General features: G+C 41.2%; 1 protein-coding gene across 9 annotated transcripts in view; it reads right to left on the bottom strand.

Moving 5' to 3' along the window:
- The window catches only part of CADM2 (cell adhesion molecule 2), a 1,073,705-nt gene that overhangs the window by 94,496 nt on the left and 955,055 nt on the right, over positions 1-24,154 (bottom strand). For all 9 annotated transcript variants that reach the window (XM_038385081.1, XM_038385064.1, XM_038385091.1 and 6 more), the window contains one exon: positions 3,771-3,949. In XM_038385081.1, coding sequence (XP_038241009.1) covers positions 3,771-3,949 — 179 coding nt within the window. The remainder of the gene's footprint in view (positions 1-3,770; positions 3,950-24,154) is intronic.

Here is a 24,154-nt window from a genome sequence, read left to right as displayed (position 1 = left end):
CAGAACGTGAACTTCTACGACACCAAAATAATACATTAGAATGCAGAAATGACAACAGCTCCAGGTTTGAGGATTTGGCTTTCCTTACTGCAGGAGACAAATGTTTGAATGAAAACCGTATCTTCCCTTTGCACTTCTGTCTCTCAACTCATGTTGTGTACGCCTTCCGGTTTGAGTGCTTTCTGGACACGTGTTATTAATTATAAAAGAAAAATGAAAGTAGCAGCTGTATTTCATCAGCAAAGCAGCACAGGCCCATTTCCTAGTGAAATACGGTTCACTTTTTCTAAAACATGATTCCTCTACTTACAGTGAAAAAAATGAAACCAAAAGACTTGTTAGATACCAACTATAACAAACTGCTGTTAATCTGCGTATAGCTATATTTATTGAAACTACCCTCAGCCATCATAACACTATTTAACCTCATCTTCATCTGCAATGGGAAGAAGTGATCATTCTCCTAAATAATGTTATGTCTAAATTGGCCCAATTAAAGGCATCATATGCTCCTTGCTTTGTTTGTATAATTAATATGTATAAACACTTTGCTTACCCTTAATCTCTAATTTTGATAAACTACACATTTTCATTTTTAGTCAAGCTTCTGCTCTAAGCTTTCTAAATCTCTTCTGAGTTATGAAGATAACTTTGGAAAATTGAGGGAATTAGAGGATAGGGTCCCTCTGAGAGACGTGTTAATAGTAAAAAAGAAAACAGGGAAGGCGGGCAAGTCTGAGAAACTTCATAAAAAAAGCAGAAGGACAAATTCTGTTTAAAAAAAATAAGACCAACAAGGAGGGGAAAAAAATCCTATATGGGTAAAAATTAAATACAAAAACTATTGTGAGCGAGATCATGCTTCCCCTTCCACTGCTCTGTGCAGGGAGGAGCCCTTCCACACACACAGAAGGGGGCCTCAACTGCCCTAGTGGCATCATTTCTCCATTTTGATCTGGTGGCATAGACTGGGAGAGTCAGGGGAGAGGCAGGAAGGGTGAGGGTTGGGATGCCTACTGTTCTCTCTCCAGCCCCACAGTGCTTACCTGGAAAAAATTAATACAGCCCCCTCATAGTTGTATTATCTTTTACACATAACCAACAATCTCACCCTGCAGTCTTAGAGGCTTCTATGACAAAGTCACTCGTAGCTTGGCTTCAGTGAAGTTGCACTGCCAATGGGGTGCTGCTGGTGGCTAGAGCAGAGTGGAAGCAGCACAGGGTATCTGCATGATTTCTTGTGGTTTTGCTAGATTCCTCTTTTCTGGAATATTGCCTCCCTGACCAGACAACATGGGAGAATTTCTGTGAGGGCTTCCTTGTGGAAACTCCCTTCCCATGTGGCTTTGGTCCATCCTATATTAAATTGGGCACTGTATGTATAAGAAATGAAAGATGGGTAGGTCAGAATGCATGACTATATAATGGTACGTAAGCCATAATAAAGGGAAGGGACAAATATATTGATGTCACTACCTTAGCTACAAGAGAAGGTGTGAAGAGAAGTCAGAGAGTGCTACAAATCTATTAGGAAATATAAAGTTAAGGGGAAAATATGTCCTCTATTCTATTCTAAGACAACCTGGCTGCAGGATACCAAAACTGCTTTTCATCCTTTCTTTTCTGTTTGAAAACTGAAGTTCCTGTTTCGTTAGATCTGGATGAGTTGATCAGTCTGAGGCAATGATAAAAAGAGGGAACAAGTGGTTGCCCAAGTTGATCTGTATAAACTAATTTCACTGTACCTATAATTAAATAATTAATCCCAACCTCTCATTCATAGCAAAAGCTTTATAACTCCAGTATGGAACAGGTTATTAATAACAAGCATCATTGCATCCTCGGGCCTACAACTTCCAACCTTACTGAGTTCTAGGAAGCCAAGTTACCTTCTGTAATTCTAATGCTAGATTTGCATGAATGCAATTAGGAAAAGGTCCAGTATCCATAACAGACATTGTCAGCAATGTTAAAGTTAAACTAGAGAGCATGCATAATGTGCTGTCACACACAGCAAAATGGCATCTTGATAATGAATGATTTTAGAGACTGCCATCAAGTTGTAATCAGACCAATAGGGTGCATGCAACTGATTGAAAGTGAAAGACACAAAGCCGCTCATAATGAAATATTCTTCCTTATAAGTATATTAAATGGTCATAGCTAATGTAAAAGTAACCATGATGTGTGAGATAAAAAGGGTCAACTTCTCTCAAATTACTTTAATACCTCTGACAAAATACAGAGACCACTCAGATTTCAATAGTTGGTGGGTTTTGGAAAACTGTCAGTTCATCAAAGAGAGACATTAACATTTTGTGTATGCAGCCAACAACTAATAAACCATTACCTATAGGATTTAAAAGGGGAAATATTTTGTGGTAATCAACATAAGTGGTGGTTTGGGGTGCAGGGTGTTTTTGTATGTTTCGTTGTTTTTAAACACAGTAATCCTCAGCAGTGGAGCCTTATTGGTCTAAAGAGCCCATCATTACTAGGCAAACTAATGATGAGCTTCAGCGGCATGAACAGTATTAATCCAGCGGGTGTTTTGATAAATTTTAGTTCAACAACGGAGCCAGAAAATCACTAATTACAAAATGCTTAGAGAAATATTTATTATAAATATGTTAACTGCCAAACTGACCTAAAGGTACTTTGGCACTTCAAGTGAATCATGCTTTTGGCGAGTTTGCAAACACCAGAGTAGTATATATAATTTGTTGCACTTCAATTATTTATTGGGAAGAAACAGACTTCATATTTCTCATTTCAGTGACTTTTTTACAATCTGAGACTCACCTTAAAAAGTGTTTCCTTTTATTTTGCGATGGTTCTTAAAAAGTTGCCCATGTATAAAAAGCTAGAAAAAAAAGGATTGCAACAGGTGTTGCAATGGAGTTAATGAACTCATCTCACCTCTGAGATCTGGGTTCATATCCAGACTGTAGGAGTTGCCATTTTCCAGCAGTTACCACAGGGGACTGTCTGAAGTAACAGATTTAAATGGTGGAGATCTGTAGTAATGGTGTGGTAACAGCTGCCAAATGATGACTCTTGTAATGGCTTCTACTGTACTTTTGTTGCATCAAGCTATTTCACACTTAATATTAAGGTCTTTATTCTTTTGACATGAAGCATCAAGACAAATCAGGCAAAACAAAAGAATCATAATTAAGTGAGAACCATACCATTTTATTAAATTAGTATTATGAACTTGTGATACTAGACAATTTGGGGGGGTGATTTTAACATAGGGCCTGATTCTCTGGGGTGATGCAAGACATTCAGCTTACATTGGGAGTTGAGAGTGCTCAGTACCAGGCTATAATTTATCTTTAGTATCCTGTCTTGAATGGTTTATAAAATAAATAGCAACTGCCTTGTAATTCTTGGTTTTTGTTTATATGTGACCTAGCCACTCATAGACAGTTATATCTAAACACCATGTTTTATGGATGCAATTATGTATAAAACATTTCCCAGTATACTCTCAAATACATTTTTGCCTGTTGCTTAATTAGCAAAGGGTTCTACATAAATATTTGTAAGATATATGGTGTACAAAATTTATTAGACACCTACAAATAAAAGGAAGTCAGTCTGTTGCTTACTAGTAGAGGGCGCTCTGAAAAGAATAATTGCACTTTTAATTTTTTCTTGTCATTTTTTCATGTGGTCTTAATCACTTGCTTATAGTTGGTTGAAACAAAAAGTTCTAATATTAATCAAGGTACTCTCCCTTACAGAATTTAAAGAGATGTACTCACCATGTACAATCAGGACATACTCTGTGCTGTTTTGGCCAATAGGGTTTGTTGCTTCACATCGATATGTACCATTGTCCGTTTTGTTTAGGAAACTAATTCTTAGGTCCCTACCATTGACAACCATTCTCTCTGGATCTGGTAGTTCTCCGCCATCCTTTGTCCACAATACTGGTTCCGGCCTATTGGATCCAAATCAACAAACTGTATCAGTTGTAAGTAACACATAATGTAGCATATAAAACATTCAGCCAACAGCATTAGAGATTGATGAGCAGTGGAAGGCACCATTTATCAGTTACCAAGGAATATCCATCAATTACTTGAATTTTTGGTCTTGCATGTATATTGGACACCAAGCACTGTCTTCTATATTACTTTCAGAGTAGCAGCCATGTTAGTCTGTATTCGCAAAAAGAAAAGGAGTACTTGTGGCACCTTAGAGACTAACAAATGTATTTGAGCATAAGCTTTCATGAGCTGCAGCTCACAAGTAATACCATCACGTCAGCCAATCCATGTGTTCAAATGAGATGCCACTCCAGAATGGGTGGTACTTATATAATACACCTGCAATATAACTATTCAAAGGGTAGTCTGGGTAGGTAAGCGTGCCCCTAGTAAACTGGTACTACACCCACATGTTCAAAAATATAACCATAGGTGGTTATGATACACTAATCATAAAAAGCCCAATATGTTTGTCTTTCCCAATGGCTAAGTGACCCAGCAGCTCTTCCTAAAGGGAAAGAAGGTAAGTCTCTGTGAGAATATGAAGGGTTGTCAGGACATTATGGGGAGTCATCAGATGAGGGAATGAGAAACCACGAAGAATGTGAGGAGGGCATTTGGACAGTCAAGTGAGTTATGAAAAAATTATTCTGGAAGAAAATCTTAAGTTTGGAGAAGTGGTTGGATGTTCAAATTGCTTGGACAACACACATTAGTCCTAAGTGGACTTTACTGTGTTTAGTGAGTTTCCTGAACCAAGCATAACCATCTCTAATTGGCATGTTTTAATCTAAATTTGGTTTTGTATAGAAGTTTTGCCAGAAGCCAAAATAACCCCCCCCCCACCAACTCATATATTAAAAGCATGACACTTCTATTATCACTAGACATTGGTAATTTAGAAACAATTGTCCTGCTTCTTGGAAAAAAGCAGTCATCATTAGCAAAGTTAGCAGAAATAAATGTTTCCCTAATGTTTTATCAGATGAACATAGCAAGGTTGGGGAATTATCTTCACAAAGAGGCTGAGAAATCTAAATAGAGCAAAAGAGATTAAGATAATGTGGCCCTGTTAACGTTTTTTCTTTAATTGCCACCATAGTACATCATGAAGTCGTAGTCCATCTAGGGACCTCAGCACCCAGAGGAGAAAGGGGACATGAGGTGCCTGAAATACAGCTGACAAGGCACTGTGGTGGCATTTTCTAATTGACTATCTCAGTTTTCAGCTGAAGCTTTCAGGTTTTGAGTCCATCCTAAGAAGCTGAAATTTCCCACAGGGGGAAAAGAAAAATGACCGATTTTTCAGCCTAAAATCACCTGTGTGGAATTGCAAACGAGGAGTTATAAATATCTTTATGATGGGCAAGTGTAGGGATGAGAGGTTTGCTTGCTGAATACTGAACAGCTAGAGACCAGATTTACCTGAAGATCTGAGATGCTAATCAATAAACCAAGAGGTACCTCATAGACCACCCAACATGTTGAACATGCATCTGATTATATGAACCAAGTCTAAGGAAACAGACAAGCCGAAGCCATGGTTACCATCCCAACCAAGATGAGAACAAAGTGGAAAGGAGAAACTGCAGCCTTGCATTCATTCCTAGCAACTTTCATGTTGCCATTTGGTATCTGACTCTCCACTAGAGAGTATCCAGGCTGCCTACAGTCAGTGAGACACCCCTAATGGTGAAGGTGTTTACCTATGCAGAGTCAGTTTCCACTTCTTCATGAATATCTGTCTGTGCAACGTCATAGCTGTTTCCAAACCAATGAATTATGGTTGTACTAATGATATTCAGTAGGTTTGTATGTTATAGGCCAAAGTCAACACTCATTCACTCAGGTGAATACCTAGAATGAACCCAATTAATCAAGAAAAATTGCAAGCTTGTACTTATGTACCCGAGAGCAGAATTTGGCCTTTTATGTTTTAATTTTCATGTCAATGCATTTAGCTATATGACCAAATAATTAAGCAAAATAAAATAGCTGTTAGGAATTCAGCATTTAGGGATTGAGGTGTGCTGAGCATCACAAGGCTGAACTTTCAGAAAATCACTGGGATTTACAAAGCCTAAAAGTTTGGCATCTTTCCTCCCTATAGAATGAATGGGGAGAGATAGCAGCCTATCTCCCCAAGAGGGGCAAAGCTCATCTTAACATTCTGCCGTTGGCTGGTTTAGGTAGCTCCATGCTCAGCATGCTGCATTTTGTAAATCCCATTTTTAGGCACCTAAGTCCAGGCTGCAGGGAGGCACCTATCTCCATAGCCGTGAACCCTCTGCTGGAGTTAAGTGACTCTTGTAAGAAGTGATGATGATGGAGGAGCACCCTCATAACATTTAGTTCAGTAACTAGTGTACACATCCAGGATGTGAGCGACCCTCTGCATAAATAGGAGAAGGGATTTGAACAGGGATTTGCCACCTCTCAGGGAAGTGCCCCAGCTTCTGGGTTATGGGATATTCTGAGATGAGTCTCTCTCAGTCGCTTCTGTTGATACTGTCCCACTTTGGATAAATAATTGTACAGTCATTGGGACAGAGAACGAGTGTGAGAATGATGCCATAGCCTGGTGGGTAGGGCACTCACCTTGGAGGTGGGAGACTGAGGATTCAGTACCCCTACTCCAATGACTCTGACTATTTATCCAAAGCTCCACTCCCCTATTCTTTTTTTGTCAAGTTAGGTGGGCTCTGAGCATGTCTATCAGATTGGGCCCACAGGTGAGTTAGTTGGAGAAGCACCTATCTATCTTCCCCCAGTTCATGGATCATTAATGTGTATGGTCAGAAGCATAGGCACCGAGGAAACTTTTGCTGCAAAAACGTAGGCCCCAAATGAGTTTAGTTGCCTAGGTGCTAGGTGGCAGATGAGTTGGGGGGAGAGAGGGGAAGAGGGTTGTGAATAGCAGTGTCACCTAAATCTGGGACAGTGAGGTACTTAAATCCCATTATGAATCTACCCATAGACCCTCAGTTCAGCAAACCCCTATTCAAGAAATCACCGAAATTCTTAACTTTAGACTTAAGCTTAAGTCTTACTGGCTTTACTGAGGTTTAAGAACAGAAGCTATATTGCTTTCCTGAAAAGTGATGGATTTAAGCATAGGCTTAAGTACTTTGCTGAATTGTGGCTTCAGATCGTGCATATAGGATACAATACCATGAAGGGCAATGACATGATTTTCTTTAAGATTGCACTGCAGGTATAAGTGACCTGATGTTTGCTGTCATATACTATTGATCACTGTGTTGATTTTTGTTTTAAACAACTTCTTCATGAAAATCTCCACCTAATTCAGTAGCCGGGGCATCATTTCAGAAACATTCTGGGGGTAGGGGAAATATTGTGCCAGCATTCCCGCTTCTGTCTCCCCACTGAGACTGCAGCTGCTCGTGCGGGCAGGAGGAGTTAGCGAGCTGATTTTATCCCGGAGTAAGGTGGGATGCTGGTCATATCCCGGGGAGTAAGTGGTGGGCTCTGGGAAGGGATTGGGGCTGGCTGGTTCCACACAAGTTCAACCAAGGCTGCTGTTGCTGCTTCCCGTCCTGCCAGTGAGGAGAGCAGTGCTGATAAGCTGGCACTTAGGAGCTCTGGCCCATCCTGCCCCATTCCACAGCAGCCTCTGCAGGCCCAGGGCAGACATTTGGCAAGGAGCTATGAAAATTCAGGACAGAGAGTAGGACAAATGCAAATAGCATTCCTGTTTAGTAGAACATAATTTATTTGTGCTCTTTATGAGAAAATAAAGATTTTTTGGTATTAACTGTAGTAATTACCCTTGTGATAGTTTGCTGAAGTCTTGTTTAATATGATTTGGATTTACTATCCAGATCAACTGCTCATTGGGACACTCATTCAAGAAAGCACTGGAGCACATGCTTAAATTCATCCTTATTCAGGAAATCATATAAGTATGTGCTTAATTTTAAGCACATGCTTAAGTTCCATTCACTTTACTGGGTATTAAACATGTGCTTTAAGTGAAGTGAAGTGTGTGCTTCAGCACCCTTCCTTAATGAGGAAACTTAAATATACAGGGCCTAAATATACAAACAAAAATATTTCTATCCCTTATGTCAAGATACACAGTAATACACGGAATCCTCAGACTTAATGACGCCTGTCTTACGTCGGCTGTAACTTACGACGCTTTTCAATTGACTGCCTGTTTCACCCCTATGATGCTCGTTTCACCCTTAGGTTACTCGATTTGCATAAAGTTCGCTTGAAATCATTTCCTGGTTGTGTTATACTAGTATGGAGCTGGAAGGGGTCGCTTCTGATAGGCTTCGACGCAGCAAGGTAGCTTTTTGCTAAGTAGGGTTGCCAATTGTTTTTGATTGGCTGAGTTCAGGGGTGGGAGCCAATCAAAAAGCTTGATCAGTGATTGGCTGAGGCTGGTTTTCTGAGCTTGTATTGCTGGCATTCTGAGCAGCATATGCAAGTTTATATCATTACTTGAATGCTGTTTACAAAATAGAGTGTACAGTAAATACTTTGATGTTGCAACATTAGTCATCTATAATTCATTTAGTATAAAAATCTAGGTTATTGTGAGGAAAATAGCATACCAATCCCCCCTTCATACCATTGATTCCTTTGGGAAAAGCACTTTCGTCTTACATCACAATTCTGAGGAACGAATTGTGTCTTAAGTCCAAGGACTCCCTGTATAATGGCCTTTATATGTAAATGACCAGCCTGTCCCAATATGTAAAGGAAAAGTGTGGAAATCTGATTTGTCAGAATTTGCTAACAAAGGTTGATCAGTACAATTTTTTAATCACACTCCTCATTGCTTCTCAATTACTAATTTACTGAGAGGTTGCATTCCCCAGAGCAGGAACTCTGAAGTGTTTCTGCCAGAATGTACATCACTGCTTTCATAAAATGCATTTTTAAGCAGTTTCTTTACAACAATAATTTACAGAAGTAAAAATCTTAATTTAAATTAGACGGAAAACCCATAGGACCACAAATAGCCATCAAGTGAATGCTTGGCTATATTTACCTCCAGGGGCCTTGTTATGTCTTAATAAATAGTGTTTATACAATCCATTAGAGAGTCAAGAGTGAATTATTATAATCTTGTATTGACGAGGTGGCTACATTTTTTTTTATGTTGGATGATGTTCCAAGCAGAGGAACTCTTTCCCACTAAATATTTTGTGAGGGGGGGAATATGCCCAATTTGAGGACACATTTAATATTCCATAGTATCAGACAAACATATACTCCCAATATTGTGCATATATAGAAAAATATATATAGGGTACTGTCAGGGTTCCCTCCCCACTCTGAACTCTAGTTTACAGATGTGGGGACCTGCATGAGAGATGCCCTAAGCTTATTTCTACCAGTTTAGGTTAAAAACTCCCCAAGACACAAATTGTCTGTTGTATTTTGGATTACGTAATGTTGCCACCACCAAGCGATTTAGAGAAACTCAAGGAAAGGACCACTTGGAGTTCCTACTGCCCCCTAATATCCCTCCCAAGCCCTGACACTGCCTTTCCTGGGGAGGCTTGAGAATAAACAAGATGAGCACAGACCAAACTCGGGTTTTTTTAGGACATTAAAAAAAACCCAAATCAGATTCTAAAAGAAACAGAACATTATTAGAAAGAAAAAAGATAAAAGAAGCACCCCTGTAAAATTAGAATGGAAGATAATCTTACAGGGTATCAGATTCAAAAACACAGAGGATTTCCCTCTGGGCCAAACTTTAAAGTTACAAAAAGAAAACCAGGAAAAACCTTCCTCTCAGCACAGAGAAAATCACAAGCCAAAACAAAAATAAGCTAATGCATTCCCTTGCTAGTACTTACTGATTCTAATGGAGTTGGATTGCTTGCTTCCTTGATCTATGTCCAGCAAGCACATGAGACAGATGGACCAAAATCTTTCCCCTACCCCCACCCCAGATTTGAAAGTATCTTGTCCCCTTATTTGTCCTTTTGGTCAGGTGCCAGCCATGTTACCTGAGCTTCTTAACCCTTTACAGGTAAAAGGATTTTGTGCCTCTGGCCAGGAGGGATTTTATAGTACTATATACAGGAAGGTTGTTGCCATTCCCTTTATATTTATGACAGGTACACTACATAATTTTAACACATTTGAACATGTTTGGGAATATATGAATTAGCTGATGTGATGTTGACCATGGCAATGTAGTTATTGTAGACCAGGACAAATAGTGTTCATCACTGTGCCAGCTACTTGTGATTACTTGCGCTACATTAATGGTTTAATCACAATTAACTGATACGATGCTGAGAACAATGTGTCCTAATGAACAATAGCCAAATACAGGGCGGCGGGGGGGAAATGTGTCAGCTAACCCAGTGGTCCCCAAACTTTTCAGGGTCATGTCCCCCCTTACCCTTCTGAGGCTGAGAGTGGGGCCGCGGTTTTGGGGGTGGGGGATGCAGACAGAGGGAAAGGGGCCAAGGCTGGAGCTGCAGCTGCGGGGAGGCCGGGGCCAGGTGCAGAGCTCCAGTTGGGCTGTGGTCAGGAGCTGAGGCCCTGGGTGTGGGGACAGGGCCTGACCAGAGCTGGGAGCAGATTGGGGCTGGGTGGTGCTCCCTGGGGGACATGCCCCACAGTTTGGAGACCTCTGTTCTAACATTTTATCATGTAGACAAACCCGTAGATGGTCCAGGGAATACTACACTTCTGATATCATTCATCTCAAGCTACTCTTTCAAGGTTTACAAACATCTGCAAAGACTGAAAGCTTTGCATTCAACAGTTACCTCATAAATGAATTCAACAGAAGACACCTTGTTTGTTATACATAGAGTAGATTCAATTAATATGACTGTATAAAAAAGGATTTTGTTTAAAGCAAAGCCAGGTGTATTTGCAGCAAAATAACCAAGTATTAGATAAAGGAATATCATGGTCTAAGCCAGGGGTCAACAACCTTTTAGAAGTGGTGTGCCGAGTCTTTATTTATTCACTTTAATTTAAGGTTTCGCGTGCCAATAATACATTAATGTTTTTAGAAGGTCTCTCTCTATGTCTATATATTATATAACTAAACTATTGTTGTATGTAAACAAGGTTTTCAAAATGTTTAAGAAGCTTCATTTAAAATTTAATTAAAATGCTGATCTTACGCCGCTGGCCCCTCAGCCCGTTGCCGGCCTGGGGTTCCATTCACCTAGGCTGGCAGCAGGCTGAGCGGCTCAGCCCACTGCTGGTCTGGGGTTTCATTCGCCAGCTCCTGCCAGCTGGGGTCCTGGCTGCTGGCCCCGCTCAGCCCGCTGCTGGTCTGGAGTCCTGGCCCTGTCCACACAGAGTAGGTACCTACCTTCTTCCTGATTCTAGCCATTCTCTTCCTCTCTCTGCACTGAGATGAGGGTGGGAGTGTACTGAGAACAGGGCTGGGGTGAAGGAGCAGGCTGGGAGTTGGGGTGCAGGGTCTGGCCAAGAGCTAGAATGAGGGAGGGGGCTCAGGGTTGGGGCAGGAGGTTTGGGTGTGGAGCACTTACCTGGGCAGCTCCCATTTGGTGCGAGGGGTGCAGGTGAGAATGTGTGTGTGTGTGAGTGTGTGCGCGCGTGCGCGCACACGCGCGTGCAGGAGCTCCCGTTTGGAGCTCAGGGTGGGAGTGGGGAAGTGGGGGGTGCAAGAGTCAGGGCATGGGTGTGGGGGACTGGGGGTGTGTGAGGGTGTGAGGTGTGTGGGGCTCGGTACGTGGGGGGGTGCCGGAGTCAGGGCTGGGGTTGTGGGGGGGTGCAGGTGTGATGGCAGAGGGCTGGGGTGTGGGGGGGATGCAGGGTTCAGGGCAGCAGGCTGGGGGTGTGGGCTGGGGTCATGGGAGTGCTCCCAGCCCCCTGCCTTGAGCGGCTCATGGTTCGCTGCATCTCCGCTTTTACCTTTCCGCTCGTAGCAAGGGCCGTCAGTTGATCAGCTGCAGGGAGGGAGAGAAGGAGGGGCAGGAACCCAGCATGCTGGGGGAAGAGGCGGGGGGAGGAGGAAGCTTGCCTGCCCTGCAAGGAGAGAGCAGTGGGCAGGGGGTGGAAAAGAGTGGGCCGGGCCGGGCTGGATTTTTAGTGCCTTGCTGCTGTCTGCCCGGGTCCAGCAGACAGCAGCGTGCCATTAAAAATTGGCTCACGTGCCATGTTTGGCACGCGTGCCATAGATTGCCAACCTCTGGTCTAGGCAAAGTGCTGCTTTTACTAATCGTGCTTTACATACAAACTTCCAAAGCAGACTATTAGCACTACGGTTCACAGCAAGAAACTAGAGTTACTAATCACGAATAAAATTAAAATAATCTACACATTACCAATTAATACAAAAAAGCCCAAACTTTGTGGTATCTCTAAACCACTGCTAAGCGGGCTTAGATTTTTATATAATTTGAATTTAGAACTAATAAAAGAAGTCCATAGGCTTTCATTAATTGACATCGAGACAGAATCTGATTTCTTGGTGTAAATGAATAGTCTTCTCTAAGTCAGCCTCAAAAGTTGATTTAAACACCAAGAAATATTGCAGTTCCTTTCTGCAAACTTAAATGGAATGGCAGTGAGGACATCAAGTCTGATATGAGGTTCCACAGAGAACATGAGTGTTGTCATGTGAAATAACAGTGAGTAACTTAAAATAGAATGGTAAGAAGGAGAAATCCTTTTCTGACTATGAAGCTAACAAACCAAAAAGAAGAGAGAATGTTAAGGATGAAGTGAAATACATTCAAAATAATAATTAAAAAGTATTCTGACTGTACTGGTAATACATGGGCAGACTAAGGCCATGATTCAGAAAAGAAATTAAGCATGTTTAAGTTTCATTGAAATCAATGGGATGTAAGCAATCATTTTAAACCTCTCTCATTTGGAAGGCTTCTTTGCTTTTAATCATTTTTGTTGCCTTTTTCATATCTTCTGCAAAAAACAAGGTCTCATTAGAACTGCATTTCTGTTATCTTAGTCCAGGGGTGGCCAACTGTGGCTCTGGAGCCACATGCGGCTCTTCAGAAGTTAATATGTGGCTCCTTGTATAGGCACCGACTCCGGGGCTGGAGCTACCGGCACCAACTTTACAATGTACCAGGGGGTGCTCACGGCTCAACCCCTGGCTCTGCCAAAGGCCCTGCCCCCACTCCACCCCTTCCCGCCCCCCTCCTCAGAGCCTCCTGCACACCAAGAAACAGATTATTGGGTGGCTGGGGGGAGGCGCTGATCAGCAGGACTTGGTGGGAGGCACTGGGAGCCGGGGGTCGGAGCTGATGGGGGCTGCTGACGTATTACTGTGGCTCTTTGGCAATGTACATTGGTAAAATTCTCGCTCCTTCTCAGGCTCAGATTGGCCACCCCTGTCTTTGCTGAACTGGGGCCTTAAAAATTACAAAATATTTTAAAATCAAGATATTTTATTTCTTGGTTTCTTACCCACTTGAACCTGAGGTCAGAGCACTGGGTTTTTAATGCTTGGTTTGGGAGTAATTACACCACCTCTAATTTAATTTAAACCCTAAATTGATATATACTTTCAACCTTACCTCCACCTGAACAGAGTCTTCGGGCGTGTTTACACAGTAAAAAAACCAACCAACCAACCAACCAAACAAAACCCTCCACAGCAGTGCAACTCAGAGCCTGGGTCAACTGACTTGGGTATGAGCTGCAGTGCTAAAAACAGTGTATATATGCAGGGGAAGGGATGGAGCCCAGGCTCCGAGCTCCTCCCTCTCACCAGGTCTCAGAGCCCAGGTTCCAGCTAAAGCTCAAACTCCAACATCTACACTGCTATTTTTAGCACTGCAGTGCAAGCCCCACTATCCCAAGTCAGTTGGACTGGGATCTGAGACTTGCTGCAGTGGTGGGTTTTTTCGGAGGGATCGGGGGGGGGGGGCACAGGGTGGAAGGAGGAGGAGGGCAGGGCATGCTATGTAAACTTACCAAGTATTTAAGAATAGTACATAGGTTTATCCTGTCGCCTCTAATTTATCTTCCCTCTAAACTGAGTAGACACAATCATTTTAATCCTCTCTCATATAAAGGCCTTCTTTGCTTTTCAATCACTTTTGTTACCTTTTTCTGGACTTCTGCGTAAAGGGAGGTCACACTATGACTGTATTTCTATCACCTTAGTGTACAATCCAGCAATCATTGAAATCTTCACTATATGGAGTAGTGCTTTTCATTTCAATGAGATTATTATTACACATGTGCTGCAATAAATTAATGTTTGCTGGATCAGTCCTTAGGATGTAATTCCAGTGTAACCTTTGCAATCATTTTAGCAGAATGATTGCTTCCATTCTTCATTAATTTTACCTCTATCAACCATATCCTGAGTCTGGCTTTTCTGGTTCTTCAATTCACCACCACCAAAACTTACTGCCTGAGGGAATTTCCTGTGTTGTAGATATTTTGACCAGTCTGGTGAGCCTTGTTGCCAGTTTTGGGGCATTTAATCTGGCAGAAAATGTCAACAGCCACATGCTCCATACTTTTGTGAAAAGCTGCGGGAAATCATTTATGAGGGGAATATTGTGCATTTTTGGAAAGAGACGGATAATATTTCAGACCTGGAGAGACCATTGTAGGATTTATATTCCCCCCAAATTTAGTCAAGAACAAACTAAATTCTCTGCTTTTTGGAAGGGCTCTGCACATTACCACTCAGGGGTTGCGCTGGCTGGTGCAGCCTGGACCTTGGAATCTTCTCCCCAGGGTGCCTGTTACACTGCTCACATGCCTTCTCCTTCTCCCCTCAGTTTTATTGAGCATTATGAGGGTGAGCATATAAAAGGGAGCAACTGTCCTGCCAACTGCACCATCACACGGAAGTGCACTTCTCTTGGATCCGGAGCCTTACTTTTAGTTTTAAGTGCCAGTAGATAATTATTATTAATTAAAGTTGGTGTTTGTTAGTTAGTGATAGCTAATTAGAGTTTTAGCATTATAATCTCTGTGCCATCAAAATTCTGATGGTGAATGAAGACGAGAAGAGCAGATTTTAAAAGATGTGCCTGCTGTCCAATGGTATTTCCAGGAACAGATGGCCATGTAAGGGGCATGTCTTGGTGAGGGACCCTCTACATTCACAGATTCATAGATTCCCAGGCCAGAAGCAACCATTATGATCATCTAGTCTGACCCCCTGTATAACACAAGCCATAGAACTTTCCCAATTTAATTTCCAGACCATCCAATTTTGATTTAAAAATTTTAAATTGATGGAGAATCCACCATGACCTTGGTAAATTGTTCCAGATGCTTGGTCTGCTTTAAGTTCACTTCAAGAGCACTGTAGCTCACAGAGCTAGCTTTAACATTTTATTTTACTCAGAAAAAAAACAAACAGGAATCTACCGGCCTGTATCCTGTAAGACATTAGCTAAGCAGTTAGCATAAAGCACACAAAACTTTGGCACACAAAATGGCCCAACAGTTACCCTGAGTTTTGGGGAAGTAGGAAAGGTGTTTAAGGCAGAAATTTATGCCACATGAACATTGAATTGATATAAATGCTGGAACAATTTATACAGAGGGGGTGCTGAGAGCTATTGAACCAAACTATAAATCCTATATGAGTTGGAATGTCACACACTTCAAGCCAGGATGTGAAGCAGAACCCCCAGCACCCATAGTTCCAGCACCTATGGATACTAGGCTTGAATATTTTAGGATAAAATGTTGACAAACGCTTAAGCATGAACTTGTCTTTGCAATGAATTGATGTATACGATAATTAGTTGAAATCATTAATATACTAACCTAAACATCATTAGGGTAGGAGGTTAGATATGGACAAAGGAGGCTAAGCATTTGAATTAATATTCATGACAGTCCCTAGGCCATATAATAGGACAGACTATCATGTAAGAGACAGATCTGGACCAAGGGATGCATTGGCTCTGCCAGAAACAGGGCTGGACCTTAGTCTCTTACACCCAGATCCCCCAGGAAGGGTGCAAGTATATGAGTACAGTTACAAAATGTCACCTTAACTCTGTACTTATGCTGTCTTTTTGTGTGGTTTGGTGCTTTTCTGTCTTTACTAATTTTGCTAATAAAAGTGGTTAAAACTTTGCTTTGCCCTCAGTCAACGTCACCGTTGTGCATACTGAGATTCCCAACCAGATATTAAACTTCATAACCTTGATTCTGTTGTGCTGGACTAAAATCCTATAATCCCCCAGCTCTTTAAATTAGAATTAATTGGAAATCAATACTATTCAATAACCACTAAATAATTAGATAACAGTGTACATGGACAAACAAAGATTACAGGTATTCTTACTTCAGGAAGCATTTGCAGTAAAGCCTGTTTGATCCAACATGCGCAAGTGTGCAGACACAAAGCAAAGAGCTTTGTGATCTGAGCTCGGCATCTGCTATAATCAAGGTGCCAGTGAAGACCCTGAAATTGGCATCAGATCTAACTCCAGTGCCTATACATAATCAGGACACAAGGCATCAGATCTGTTGAAACAAAAAGCCTATTAGGTTCTCATAGACTCAGATATTAAGGTCAGAAGGGACTATTATGATCATCTAGTCTGATCTCCTGCACAATGCAGGCTACAGAATCTCACCCACCACTCCTACAATAAATCTCTCACCTATATCTGAGCTATTGAAGTCCTCAAATTATGGTTTAAAGACTTCAAGGTGCAGAGAATGCTCCAGCAAGTGACCCATGCCCCATGCCACAGAGGAAGGTGAAAACCCCCCAGAGCCTCTTCCAATCTGCCCTGGAGGAAAATTCCTTCCTGACCCAAATATGGCGATTAGCTGAACCCTGAGCATGTGGGCAAGATTCACCAGCCAGATACCCAGGAAAGAATTCTCTGTAGTAACTCAGATCCCACCCCATCTAACATCCATCACAGGCCATTGGGCCTATTTACCATGAATAGTTAAAGATCAATTAATTGCCAAAATCAGGTTATCCCATCATACCATCTCCTCCATAAACTTATCAAGCTTAATCTTGAAGCCAGACAGGTCTTTTGCCCCCACTGCTTCCCTTGGAAGGCCATTCCAGAACTTCACTTCTTGGGGATTGGTCCTGCTTTGAGCAGGGGGTTGGACTAAATGACCTCCTGAGGTCCCTTCCAACCCTGATATTCTATGATGGTTAGAAATCTTCTGTCTAATTTCAAGTCTAAATTTCCCAATGGCCAGTTTATATCCATTTGTTCTTGTGTCCACATTGGTACTGAGCTTAAATAATTCTTCTCCTTCTGTGGTATTTATCCCTCTGATATATTTATAGAGAGCAATCCTATCTCCCCTCAGCCTTCTTTTGGTTAGGCTAAACAAGCCAAGCTCCTCGAGTCTCCTTTCATAAGACAGGTTTTCCATTCGTCAGATAATCCTAGTAGCCCTTCTCTGTACCTGTTCCAGTTTGAATTCATCCTTCTTAAACATGGGAGACCAGAACTGCACACAGTACTCCAGGTAAGGTCTCACCAGTGCCTTGTATAACGATACTAACGCCTCTTTATCTCTACTGGAAATACCTCGCCTGATGCATCCCAAGACCACATTAGCTTTTTTCACGGCCATATCACACTGGCGGCTCATAGTTATCTTGTTATCAACCAATACTCCAAGGTCCTTCTCCTCTTCCGTTACTTCTAATTGATGCGTCCCCAGTTTATAACCAAAATTCTTGTTATTAATCCCTAAATGCATAACCTTACACTTCTCACTATTAAATTTCATCCTATTACTATTACTCCAGTTTACAGGGTCATCCAGATCCTCCTGTATGATATCCCGGTCTTTCTCTAAATTGGCAATACCTCTCAGCTTTGTATCATCCACAAACTTTATTACACATTCCCACTTTTTGGGTCGAGGTCAGTAATAAAATGATTCAATAAGATTGGTCCCAAAACCGATCCCTGAGGAACTCCACTGGTAACCTCCCTTCACCCTGATAGTTCATCTTTCAGTATGACCTGCTGTAGTCTCCCTTTTAACCAATTCCTTATCCACCTTTCAATTTTCATATTGATCCCCATCTTTTCCAATTTAACTAATAATTCCCTATGTGGCACTGTATCAAACGCCTTACTGAAATCTAGGTAAATTAGATCCACTGCATTTTCTTTGTCTAAAAAGTCTGTTACTTTCTCAAAGAAGGAGATCAGGTTGGTTTGGCATGATCTACCTTTTGTAAAACTGGCACCGGATTCAAGGGCACAGCCACATGAGAGGCCATCTGATTTGTCTGTTGCAGCAATGAAGATGATGGCTAAGGAAACGATGGCCACTGTCATTAGGTCCAGAACCCAGAGGGATCCCAGACTAAAAGTAAAAGCAGTCTACTGGGAGAAATCTAAACAAAATAATATAGCATCAGTTTCAAAGACAAGAATGCTTTCTGCTTCTGGTAGTATCTCTGATCACATACATTACAGCTCTGAGGTTGGATCCGCATTCAGAGGCGAAGCAAAATAGACCTAAACAACCCAGAGATACTTACTTCAAAGATGGGATATACTCCTGGATATGGAGTCTGGTTATCCTGGTTATGAAATGGCACCAGAGAGTGTACAGTGGCAAGAGTTGCCTTCTTGGGCTGCATGACCCTACTGGCATACATCAAGGGAATTTACGGAGTCTCCTATGTGTGGTATTGAACCTCGTCCCGCCACACACACACGCCTTAAAAAGAATCCAGGTTGCTTTCAAACAACAGATCTGAGCTTCCCAGACCAGTCTCCCTCTCCTGCCTTCAGGGATTATCCTCCTACAGTGACCCCGATACTCAATTCAAAGAGGAAAAGAGAGTTAGCTGTACAGAGGGGTTACCAGCAACTAGAGACCAACTCATCTCCTAATAAAAATGTCAGAATTACTTCTGCTTCCTCTCTTCCAGAGTATACTCTGCCATTTCATGAAATGGTAGATATCAGTGACTTCACAACTGCCATCTGTGGCAATGAAAGAATCCTCCTATCCAGTTTGACATTTTTGGGGCCCCTTCCAGGAGTAAAGTTTCTTTGCCCATATTGAATGGATTGTTGCAACCTGCCAAATCTTTTTAGTATACACTAGCTTCTTATTAGACCATTTCCAAAAAGGCTGATATATACCTCTTACCTTATGAGACTTTTTCTTATTTTTATATGCATCCCAGCCCTAACTCTTTAATTATAGCAGCTGCTATCAAGAAGATATAGACATGAACAAGCACATTCCACCCCACATGACATGGAGGATAAAAAAGGGGATGCAATAGGAAGAAAAGTGTTTTCTCTGTCCTCCCTTGGTATTAGGGTAGCAAACTATCAGGTGGTTCATCTATAGGAAAAGATGACCTAATACTAGCTGAAGATCAACATAAAGGATAATGCCATTTTAACAGAGGTCCAGAACATAGCAAAACATGGTTTTAGGGCTTCATTTGATGCTTTGATTTTTTGGCCAGAGCAGTAATATATGCTATTACTTTAAGAAGGCATACCTGTGGTTTAGTTCATCTAAAGAAACTAAATTTAAAGTAGAGGACCTCTCCATTGAAGGGAATGATTTATTTAATAATAAAACAGACAAGCTTTGGAGAAGCTAAAAAATATGAGGTCTAATGGAAAATCCCTTGCTTAATTCTTTCTGGCAGGAGAAGAAATTCTGCCTCTGCATTTAGCTACCACAGGTAATTTTACCCTCCATTGGCTTCCTCAGACTATTTTTCTCAGAAGCAACAGTTAAGCCAGTGGGAAGTCTTTTTTGTCCACACATAAAAGGAAACAATCTTCCTCATCTTCTGGGACACTTAGGCTTCAATTCTGGAGTGAGTGTTGGGAGCTGCAGACCAATTTATACCAATCCTCCCCATCCTTTAAGGGGAACAAGTTGCCTCACTTTATCAACAAATGTAAACTGGAAGTTCTAGAAAAAAGGGTATAATTCAATACCCTGTCTTCATCCAACCTTCCCTATTCAGGGATCCCTCTCAGGAGAGCATGCCAGAGGTGCAGTCCTCCTATTCCCAGGAGCTATAGAAGAGGTTTTGAGAGAATTCTGGGATTGGAGTTTTTTATTCAAGACACTTCCTCATACTAAAGAGCAACACTGGACTTCGTCCAATTCTATATTTAAGAAAGCTCAGCACCTTTACCAAAAAATTCTAATTCCACTTGTTGAAACTAGTGTCCATTATTGTCTTCCTCTCTTCCCTAGATAGATTAGCAGCTCTTGATCACGAGGATGCTTGTTTTCATATAGCTATAAGACCAAGCAGGGCTTTGGAGCTGTGCTCCGGCTCCATCCAGCTCCAGGCAAAAACCTGCAGCTCCACTGCTCTGGAGCTGCTCTGCAATCCGGCTCCGGGCTCCGCTCCAAAGCCCTGAGACCAAGCCATCGGAAATACCTCCATTTTATGGTGGCCCAGAGACATTTTCAATACAGGGAGCCCAGAGGCTCTAGAAATTACCTCTCAGCTATAGCAGCTCATTTAAGGCAGCAGGGCTTGTTCATCTACTTATATTGAGGTGGGCGGCTGCTAAAACTGACAAGGGACATTCAATATACAATACCCCTCTTCAAAGACCTGGGTCTTAATAAACATTTTACATTTATGTCCCACTCAGAGGGTCCCATTCATAGGAGCAATTCAAGACTCAGATCTGCCAGAAAAGCTCTGCCCTGCAGACAGATTTCCAAGACTTCACACAACTATAAGGATACTGCATGAACAGTATACTGAGTAGGCAGTGATGTATTTTTCTAGAGCTTATGAACCTAATGGCACCAGAAGTGTGTATTACAGCATCACTTACCTCAGAATGAGGATTCTATAGCACTGGTTGGCAGTAAACTACAGATCCAGTATAGCAAGAGTGCAGAAAATTATCACAGAGAATGTACTGAATTCCTTGTCATGGTGGACTCAGAGCAAATTCTCTAAGAGGGAAATTATTCAATTATCCAGCTACATCAATGACAATCACTTTGGAAGCATTAAGCAATGGCTGGGGAGGTTGTTTAAACTTTTTTAAGTCTGAGGACATTGGAACTCTCAGGAGAGGATATTTCCTGTATATTTATTAGAGCTGAGGGAGGTTTATCTGGCTCTCAGATCTTTTCTTCTTGGTATCAAAGGAAAGGCAGTTCATATGGCAATGGACAATACAACTGACATGTACTAGGTCAAAAAGTCAGGAGGAGCTCACTTGTCCCAGTTATATAGTGAAGCAATCAAGTTATAGAATTGGATGTATAGCATTTATGCCTTCCTTTCTTGACTGGGGCAGAGCTACTATGACTTAGCAGATCAACTGACCAGAGATATAACACAGGTACATGAGTGGTTAATAAATAAAAAGTGATACGCAAGATCTTCAACATCTGACGTCTTCCTGATATAGACCTATGAGTTGTGACTGCCTGCAAAAAGTGTTGCCTATCATCTTCAAGGGCAGGAAAGACATTAATTCCATATTGGCTATCTTTCTGCTGAATTGGGGAAAGGGTCTGATGTACGCTTTTCCCCCTTCCCATTGATACACAAGATAGTAAAGAAAATTAGACAGGACAGATTGAGAATTACTGTAATTACTTCAGCTTGCCTGAGGCCACAGTGGTACATGGGCCCACTTCAATTGTTGAAGGACATTTACAGGGTGCTCCCAATATTACTAGACCTATTGTTGCAGCAGCGTGGCAAGATTTTGCATCCAGATCCTATGTCTCTGTATTTAATAGTGTGGACTACAGGATATTAGTGAATCCTGAAAAAATCTTGTTTTTTGGATGTTCAGCAAGTGCTATCTAACACTTGAAAACAATCAGAAAATGTTACCTTCCTAAGTGGTTGAGGTTTGTGAACTGGATTGCACAACAAAACAGATCATCCAGAACAGACTTGAATTCAATGTATTCTGTAACACTTACTCTACCTTAAAGACTAAGCATCATATTCTTTGCTAAAGTTCCACTTAGAGGTCATAATGGCTTATCTTGATTTGATAGATAATGTATCAGTGTTTACACATCATATAGTTGAAAAGTTCATGAAGGGACTTTCAAATCTTATTGGTATAAGACCCTGTATCAGCATGGGATCTCAGTTTAGCTTTAGCACAATTCAAAGCTGCCATTAAAGCTCTTAGCAGAGAGTTGATTATTTCATCTGTCTATTATAGTTGCCTTTACAATTGCTATAAATGTCAGTCAGGATAGATACTGAATTACATGCGCTCTTGGTGTGCCCACCCTTCACTATTTTTCATAGAGACAAGATAGTTCTGAATCCTGACCTTGGGTTTCTACCTAAAATAGTGTCAGAATTCCCTGTGATTCAAACCATAAATCTACCAGTTTTCTACCCTAGACCACACAGTAACAGAAGGGACTCCACTTTACATAATTTAGATGCTAAAAGAGCCCTAGCCTATTAGCTTACTAGAACTAAAGGGATTTTGTAAAAATCCACTAATTTGATTCTCTCTTATGCCAAAAATAATAAGAGCCAGCAGTATAATCTCAAACCATTTCCAAACGGGTTGAACAGTACATTCTGGAAAGTTATAAACGAGCAGTTCTCATGGTATTAAGTCAAATTCTACTAGGGCAATGGCTATGTCCTTAGCTTAATTCAGATATGTTCCAGTTCAGGAAATATATAGGACTGCCACCTGGAATTCTGAATCATTATGCTTTAGATCCAGCAGCTAGAGCTGATGCTCAGTTTGGAGGAGTTTGTTGTACTTCTAGCACTATTTAATTAGGACACTGAGTACCTCCTCCAGGATTGGATTACTGCTTGCCAAACCATCCCGAGACTATGCATGAAGAAATTGAGGTTACTTGTAATCAAGTTCTTTAAGATGGACTTTGCATACTAACTCTCCCCACCCAACTTCCCCTCTTCCTCAGAGTCCTAATAAGCTGGGATCCTAGAAATCTGGTTACCATAGAAAAATACTAAATTGGCATTTTTCTAGAGAATCTTTAGTTTTCACATTTTGTGAAAAAATAACATACATTAACTATTTTTACTGACAGTATGAGTGTCACTCAATGCACACAACTTCCCCCCATGTTGATTTTTGAATTAGCTTTAAGTTTACATAGCTAAAACATACTCCAATAGACTGCTTTCGGTGTATAGGGGTTAATGTTTTAATGCATGTGAAATTTCATTTCAGCCTCTAGGTCTAACTCAGAGAGTAATGTTAATATAAAAGCAACTTTAACTTTATTTTTTGTGCATTAAAAAAAAACATTTTCTGAAAATACAGACAGAAGTATTTGGCATATGTAAGAAATACAAATTGCAATTCTATTAATTTTATTTTATCATAATGATTGATGTTACTGGAGGGTTTTGAACTTGCTTAAAAAATTTAAATATTTCAATAAAACATTGTGTTCAACTAATACCTATATATGTCGTGGCTAGGGAAACTAAGTTCAGTGTAAAGAAAAGGAGTACTTGTGGCACCTTAGAGACTAACAAATTTATTTGAGCATAAGCTTTTGTGAGCTACAGCTCACTTCATTGGATGTTCTCTATGTATATAAATCTCCCCACTGTATTTTCCACTGAATGCATCCGATGAAGTGAGCTGTAACTCACGAAAGCTTATGCTCAAATAATTTGTTAGTTAGTCTCTAAGGTGCCACAAGTCCTCCTTTTCTTTTTGTGAATACAGACTACCATGGCTGCTACTCTGAAACCTAAATTCAGCGTGTCATTTTAATCGCTGAAAATGCAGATTTTTATTTTTTTAGTGGATAATTTTGTTTTTTAATCACAGAAAACTAGGATGCCTGCTAATAAGTATAATCTCCGAGAGAGCGGTGGAAGGTGCTGTGGCAGCAGAGGGAGCCACACTCCTTTTAGAGTAGCAGCCGTGTTAGCCGTATAGAGTGGAAATCTGTCAACTTCATGAGCAAATGCATCCGATGAAGTGAGCTGTAGCTCACGAAAGCTTATGCTCTAATAAATTTGTTAGTCTCTAAGGTGCCACAAGTACTCCTTTTCTTTTTACACTCCTTTTACAGCTTCATCCTCAGAATGTTCAGGATTGCTGGGGGAGGGTCGGATAAGGTACGAGTGCTGCTATGGGCATCACTTGGAGAAGGTTCGACTGCCTAGGCTGCACCAGCCGGCACAACTCATGAGTGGGAATATGCAGAATCCAACTCCAAGAACTCCAGTT

Source organism: Dermochelys coriacea, chromosome 1 (assembly GCF_009764565.3).
Source record: "Dermochelys coriacea isolate rDerCor1 chromosome 1, rDerCor1.pri.v4, whole genome shotgun sequence".
NCBI lineage: Eukaryota > Metazoa > Chordata > Testudines > Dermochelyidae > Dermochelys > Dermochelys coriacea.
This window is presented reverse-complemented; position numbering and strand designations above follow the sequence as displayed.